The 8,079-nt window shown below is 36.7% G+C and overlaps 1 protein-coding gene and 1 long non-coding RNA gene across 5 annotated transcripts in view; one reads left to right on the plus strand and one right to left on the minus strand.

Moving 5' to 3' along the window:
* Positions 1-5,746, plus strand: part of LOC134291312 (protein unc-79 homolog) — a 37,480-nt gene extending 31,734 nt beyond the window's left edge. For 3 of the 4 annotated variants that reach the window (XM_062858903.1, XM_062858899.1, XM_062858900.1), the window contains 2 exons: positions 4,658-4,737; positions 4,975-5,746. In XM_062858903.1, the coding sequence (XP_062714887.1) occupies positions 4,658-4,737; positions 4,975-5,052 (158 nt within the window). In that variant the 3' untranslated portion in view covers positions 5,053-5,746. Of the gene's footprint in view, positions 1-4,657 lie in introns of all 4 variants that reach the window. The other variant, XM_062858901.1, reaches the window with a different exon arrangement.
* Positions 1,105-4,651, minus strand: LOC134291317 (uncharacterized). Its single transcript, XR_009999028.1, has 2 exons — positions 3,317-4,651; positions 1,105-2,825 (listed from the first exon to the last, which is right to left on the minus strand). It is a non-coding gene; the product is annotated as an uncharacterized LOC134291317 (long non-coding RNA).
* Positions 5,747-8,079: the final 2,333 nt, after the last annotated feature.

Consider the following 8,079-nt stretch of genomic DNA (forward strand, 5'->3'; position numbering starts at 1 on the left):
ATTATGTTTCATAATAAATCCGGAAATCAAAACAAAAACAAAAATAGAGTTGCCAAATTTCAATGAGCATGGTGGTTGTAGGGTGACTAGTTTGTCGAATTAAAAGTATACCCCGGTTATACGACAACAGTCGGTGTCGTATTAGCGGGGTAATACGGTATTGCACTAATACATTTACGTAAGAAAATCGATGCTTACCTTTTCTCTAAAATTCTCCACTCAACACAAGATATTTTGAAAAGAAATATAGAACACACTATTCCAATTAAAATTCTTTTTCGAACTATCTATACCACAAAAAAATATTTTCACTCAAACTTGAAAATTAGTCAAATTTGTCTCAACCGCACCAAGAGTTCGATGGCAATGTTTACCACCCACCACAGCACAACGACGGCGGCAGCAGCGCGACGCGACGGTGCCACCCGGCGCACAATCATCGATCGATCGAATGAATGCAGTGATGTCGATCTTGCGGGCCAATTCATCAATAAAATCAATCAAAATAATTGAAATGGTCAACTCAAATTTATCGATTATACGTCGTAAAATCGAAAACTATTCTTCGAATGATTATTATTGTACTTTGAATCACATATGATAGCAATAAAAGCAAATAATTTTTATTTGTGAAATCTCCTCCGCACTGTCCGCCAACACTGCTGCTGCTTGCAAACATCAACAGCGGAAGAGCATACTAAGAGTATTCGATCATTTTTAGCTTATCACACATAAAATTCGGTGTTTTCCGTAATATTGAGACATGTTTCATTGTTATTTAGCAAAACAGAGTAGTCTACTGCTTGAAATGCTTTTAAATGATTAATAATCTTGAAATGTTTACATTGGTGAAAGCGAGACAAAGAGGTGCTATTTTTGTTTGTTTGTTTATAGAACAAAATGTAAAAAGGCAACACCACTACTGTTGCGCTCGATGATTGTTAGAAATAAGAATCGAAAAAGAAGTGCTGAAACAGGAGTGATGCAGGAAGTCACCTTAAAACTTAAACTATATGAAATTCGATTTGGTAAAACGAAATATTTTGCATGAGTCGTTAATTTAGATGTTAATTGACCAATTAACATTTTGATTGATTAAAAAAATCCAGCATTTTACGCTGGCTTTCCATAAATTCTGACTCACCCCTCTCTGACAATTCTTGCCGACAATATAATTTAACTATGGTTTGATCCAAGCAAGCTCTTTGCCGTTGAAAATTTTCATTGTTGATGAAAAAACGTCAAAAATTCCTGAACTAGTTTTCGGAAATGGAAATTCAATAGCAATAATTTCATATGTATTTAATTCCTTGAATTTTTCATTTTAGGTTGATATTGCTGGACATACATGATGCTACGAAACATGAGATGAGGTAGAAACAAAATGCCAAAAGAATTAATCGTAAGAAAAGAATTGGATGTGTACAAAAAAAAACTCTGCGATGCTGGCCACTGGCACTGACGGCAGCAGAACAATAAGACCTCGTAGATGAAATTCAAAAGCGTTTTCTGTTCTCTACTATCCGGATCTGGATAGTGTGCATGATGTGAGATCCTGGCACTGATTTATAATCGGTATTTGCTAAGACTACAACCAAATTCTTACTAAGTTGTGCCACGCCCACGACATGTTCTGTCTGGGCAAAGAGGGCAAAGTATGAACATTTTGATACAGTTGACTCTGTATTGAAAATACTATCAGGAACCCTCACGGTTCCGCCATACACTGCTCATTACTTGATACCAAAGCCGAGACAGACAAAAGGAAAATTTAAACATGTTGGATGACGAGTATCTATATTTTAGGATTTTGAAGTAGATACAGTATGACTTATCAACTAATTAGAGTAATGTCAAGGCCTTCGCAGAGGAATTGATCAAGAGTCGGGTAAACTCATTCCAAAAGCGTAAATCTTGGATGACCATAACGTTCGTTTTCACGCTTTAACTGGACGAACGGATTGTAAAGAGCAGTTATCAGTACAACTGGTAGGGAATGGGTAGAGGACGGACCTTGGGACGGACTGGGTCTCCGTCTAAGACATAGTTTTATTACTTGACTTGAAAGTACCCACTACACGCTTGTCATGGAGGAGTTTCTACTAGTTCACACATCTCAAAATTATTGGTTGGAGCTTGAATTCTTATCCATTCATGTCATGTTTAGTTGGGTTTTGCCCCAACCAGTGTACATTCAACTATCAAGACAGCCCATCTAACGAGCCGCCAACGAACGAATCGGGACTGTATTTTAATCCCAGAATCAAGCAAAACTTCGCTAAATAGATAGAAACATATCTTTTCCAAGGTGTACGAGCGGTTTTTATATCAAAATCGATGGATTTCGATACTTATAGAGCTTACCACTGCAGGAGTAGCTTCTTATGGAATTCGGCTATTTTCTGACAGTTATGAGAAGAAAACTCTACCGTTGCAATACAATACATTTAATTTTCAGATTAAGCTTTTGTAAATCACTTTTTATCTCAGAAAACAAATAGAATCATGCTACAAAAATGAATTTCGTGCCGAAACATATGTTTTGAGCAAGATATTCGACTTTAAACATGAAAGTGATCCGTTACTGTGTGTGATCCATAACTTGTAGGGACAATATTTATTTCGCCGTGGTGAATACTTAATTCCTCATTTTTAGAAACTGAAAAAGTTCATAAGGCACATTCCGAATTTCGAAATTATAAGGATATTTAATGAGAATTTATACGATCATTACGAAAATCATATAACGGCCCTATGGATTTTTTTTTTCTTTCTCTCGCTGTATACCCTTTGAAAATCGTATGTTGCCTGAGTAAAAGGGGTACCTTTTGTGGAGTTTGGTATTTCACTGGGAAGGAATCACCCCTCACGTGCAGCACACACAACTTACCCAGGCTGACGTCAGTTCACAAGTGGCAAGAGTGAACGCGGTTGGGTGACGCCTGGAGTTGTTGCTACGCAAGCAGGGATGCTAACATTGTCTGCTTGACAGTTCGCATCACATTCAAATGCTCTATAGAGGTAATCACGTTCAAATGTATGCGTGCCTTTTTTGTAGATGTAGTTGTGAAACTGCGAGGAAAATATTTGCACTCTTGCCCCGGACGTTAGTTTTATCATTATTTACCCGTTTTACTCAATTCGATTGGGTAATATTTGCATATGCAATCTGAATAGCCTTTCAATCGGCGTGCACTTTTGTGTGAGGAAAAACTTGCGCTAGTGTTCGTGTGTTGAAATGTCACTTATCTCTATATCGCCTGCTGTGATCAATCTCCTTTCCACAGCTTTATGCAGTACATCTTATATCTCACACCTTTGGCCTGGGTATTCTAGATACTACACACGAAATGTAAAACAAAACTTCACCGTACTTCAAGAAAACTGCATTGTGTCAACAACCATCAAGACAGCCGGCATGCACATCGTTCGTTTTTGTTTGGTGTGTAACTTTCCGGACAAACCTTGAATAAGGACTGAGTAGATAATAAATGTTTTACTGTGGTTCATTGTCAATGTTTGTTCAAAACAGCGAAAACACCGTTACTGATTGAATTTTATTACGTAACATGTAAGTTGTTGTAATTATTTCATGTTTTTTATGGGAAGAAAATGGAATTGAATTTGTATGATTTCAATGTGAAATAAATATTACTACCAGTTACGCTCTTTCCTCAGTTTCGTCCGTAGAAAGCGTTGTTTTGATTTTGGGCTCGCTTTGACAGCTCATGACAACGAAATCACGGCTTGCTGTGCGACACACACGATTTTTGTGTCAGTTTCTCCCTCCCAGCCTTTGGCCATTTTGTATGAAAATCTGTGTTGTTCGATCAATTATGCATCACAGTGTACCGATGGTAAAAAATGGATCAATGATGTAAACTTTTCTAGCGTTCGCCGAATGTAAACAAAGGCGCCACCGTATATGGACATAAGCACTGTGACAGCGGTGGAATTATATCAGACACACAAGACTACGGTGGTACTATCTGTTTATTCTATAGCGGCCGTTTTAGTTATTTTAGTTATCCATTTGGTACTTGAAATGTTTCACGTATTTCTATGGGGACAGTAAAACATCTACATCTGCTCATAATTCGCTCTTCCTAATGACGAGACAAAAACATATGTATACATAATTTCATTACTATGATAATAATAATATATATTCGGTAAGTTGACCATGAGTAAAAAAAAGGTTTCCCTTATTAGAACTTGCATGTACTTTGAAGATGATATAGAATTCGTCTAATTTAACAACTGCTAATACACAATTTTAAAATTTTTTTAATATTAGATCAATTACCTATTTTCACAGCTACGCACAACTTGAAACTATTACTATTTATCAAGCATTTAGCAAAGTTTGTTTATTTTTACGCATGATTACTCTGAAACGTTCAATATGAAACATGACTTTGGTTGCTGTTTTTCATAACCAAATTTGCATTCGTTTAAGTCTTAATTTCATCTTGTGCATCTACTAAAAATTGAATTGAAATGTGTTTGGTCTATTCCCGTAGTATTGCGATACTCTGTAAGTGATCAAATTTATGGATTTTGTTCAGAATCAACACATGTACGATTACAGAAAGTTGCACATGGGAATAGACGCGTTACCACAATTTTCTCACAACCGTTCAATATTTTTCCACAGGTCCAGTTCCAGTAGCGGTTCCTCAACCTGAACCTCACTCGGTTGGTGGCGTATTAGTGCATATGCCGCATGTTTGTTCTGTATGTATATTTGATTTTCATTTCCCCTATTTTTATTAGACTCGAATCAGCAACAATTGATCTAATGAAAATGTTTATATGTGACTATCTTTTTCGAGTGAATCATTCTTAACAGAGCCACCCAAAAAACAAATTCAAAATTAAAAAATAAAATCGTAGTGGAAAAAAAGAATCTGTTACGTTTTCACTTTTGTAATTTTATTTGGAGAAATATTTGCAATTATTTTAATCTCTCAGATTCCTGATCGTGGGCGTGAAAAGGATATTTCACAATTCATCCACGCTACAGATGAGGTACTTCTAAATGTTAAATAAAGCGGAAAATGTAAAAAATGCCAACTTTTCTGTTCTCAAGCGTTTTATACGATGGTTTATTGTCTGTCCTTCAGGTGTTTTTCATACGTGGTTTTCTTTTACAAATATTCTTTTCTCTTGAATCATCAATACTTATACTCATTCTGTTTGTTTAGTAAACTCTCATTAGTGTATCAATGTTCCTTTTTGCACTGTCTGGTCAAAACTACATTTGTACATTTGGTGTGTGGATGTTTGATATCGAAATTATCATGTAAATATAAGCATTTTGATTATCAATGACTTAAGCAGTTGTTCCATATAGTAATACACCCGATTTTTTTTTTTGCACGGGGGTGGTTTTTGCTATAACTCAGTCAATTTTCAATCGATTCTTATGAAATTTTGTACACATTTAGGCGCAATTCAAGACCAACAATTGAAAAGGCCACAACAGCATTTTGTAAACAAACATGTTTCTATCGACTTGAGGCTTTCTGAACTCCAACCAACACACCTCACCACCACTAACAGATAGCACAAACATCAAGCTTTCTGTTAATGGTGGTGAGATGCGTGGGTGGATCCCAGAAAGCCCTAAGTCGACAGGAACGTGTGTGTTTACGCAATGTTGATGTGGCCTTTTCAATTGTTGGTCTTGAATTAGTACTACCGGTGTACAAAAAAATAAGTCAGTTGGCTCAAAATTGACTGAGTTATAGCAAAAAAAGGACTCGTCCAAAAAAAAATCGGATGTATCGTCAATTTTAGAGCCATATAACTAAACATTACTAAGTGGAACATCTTGATTATGTTGCTAAATGAACTAATTCAGTGTCAATGATAATCATGCGTCAATTTATCGCAACTAATTAGCGAATTCAATCAGTGTAAAAAGGTAAACCGTGAAACTATCATTGTCACTGAAGTTATAATGCAACTGTAAATGCCTATTACTTAGTTGTAATTCGAGGACATATCCGATATTATATAAAAATAAAGAGTTACGAGTACGTTTGTACTATGTGTTCAAATTTAAAAAAAAAAAAACTTATGTATATCTATTATAGTCGTAACTATGTCCCAAACACGGTGGAAACATCTTCCAAATCTCATGCATTAGATTTGCATGATAAACGTTATTATGCCTCTCAAGAAAAATCAGAATATGGCGATTATCTGCCTCTGGCTTTTGATATAAGTGCGACAGTCACTAATCATAACAGCGTCACCAGATTAAAAAGTATTTTATTCCATAATATGGGGTTTGATAGCAAGAAAACTCATTCCACTGAGCCACTCTTGCCGTTCATCACAAATACATTCAAAACGCGACAATATCAAAAAGTAGTTGAAAATGATCACAAATTTAAAAAAATGACTTAGGGTAGCGAACCACTTGGTCAGCGGCCGGTATTTTGAGCACTCTTTGCTGTAACTCAGCCAATTCCAAACCAATTGACTTGAAATTTTGTACACGGCTAGATATTGTACGTGGATTTGCTAACTGAACACGACGAATCAGAATCGTCGTTTTTGGAATCGCCGTTCGAATCGCCGTTGGAATCGTCGTTCGATTGCAGAGCGAGACAGCAACCAAACTGACACATCGCTTTGACATAGGGTCTGAGACCATTTGGGCAGGAGCACCTATTATGGGCACTTGCTGCTATAACTCAGTCAATTTCAAACCGATTGACTTGAAATTTTGAACATAGCTAAATACTGCGCCTTTCTGATCGTGTTGCAAAAATCAAGTCAATCGGTTCAAAATTGACTGAGTTATAGCAGCAAGTGCCCAAAATAGGTGCTCCTGCCCAAATGGTCCCAGACCCTATTTAACGTAGGAGCAACACGTGCGTGAGATTCTCTCTCTCGGTTGGTGTGGTTTGTTTTGATCCAATCTGACATTTCCGGAGAAATTCGCGAAAATATCTAACTTTCCTTGAAATCACTTTTCTAACTATTGAAAATCACGGGTTGAGTAAAAGGCGTAATCTCATTCTGTGTCGCACGAAACAAAACAAGAATTACGCCTTCCACTCCTGGTGTTTTTGTTTACGAAAGTAGAAGGCGAAACTGAAATCACAACGTAAACACGGCGATAGTGGAAGGCGAAACTGAAATCAAAACATAAACACGGCGAAAGCAAACGGCGAAATCCTGTCAAAATCAAAAACAAGGCGAATAGTAAAAGGCGATTCTGAAATTAATATCGATTCAAGGTGCATAATATTGGGCGTATTTAGCATTATCGGGCATCAATTCTGGCGTAATAAAATAAATGCAATTTTTAATGCAAAAATTAACAAATTTGTACTGTTTTATTAGAAAATCGAGAAAATGTGTCAGAATTGTGTCATTTAAGCTTGTTCATTAAGGTGGCCCACACTTATATGAAAAACAAAAATTTCGAAAAATGCTAAGTCTTACCTCCTCAATCAGTTGTTTTGGACTCCCAGAAGCTACGTTCAAAATTTGAGCAAAATCGGTTGAGCCTAAGGGGGCGCTCAAAACGCTTGAAGTTTGTATGGGAAAACTTGGCCAAATGTATGCAGAAATTTTAAGTTTTCGAATTTTGCCGCTAGGTGGCGCTGTAAGCGTTCAATAATCAAACCCTTTGGTATTATTGTAGGTGACTATATGCCAAACAACTTTGTCGAAGACCGCAAGTTGATCCAACGTCTGTGAAAAAAGTTATACCCTAGGAAAAGTGAGGATAAACTTTATTTTTATTTTTCCAATACATGTAAAGGAATAATATCAATAATGAAATCTCAATACTTTGCCTCACTTTGCCTAGGGTATAACTTTTTTCACAGCCGTCGGATCACTTCGCGGTCTTCGACAAAGTTCTCTGGCATATAGTCACCTACAATAATACCAAAGGGTTTGATTATTGAACGCTTACAGCGCCACCTAGCGACAAAATTCGAAAACTTAAAATTTCTGCATACATTTGGCCAAGTTTTCCCATACAAACTTCAAGCGTTTTGAGCGCCCCCTTAGGCTCAACCGATTTTGCTCAAATTTTGAACGTAGCTTCTG

This window comes from Aedes albopictus, chromosome 3 (genome assembly GCF_035046485.1).
Source record: "Aedes albopictus strain Foshan chromosome 3, AalbF5, whole genome shotgun sequence".
In the NCBI taxonomy this organism is placed as follows: domain Eukaryota; kingdom Metazoa; phylum Arthropoda; class Insecta; order Diptera; family Culicidae; genus Aedes; species Aedes albopictus.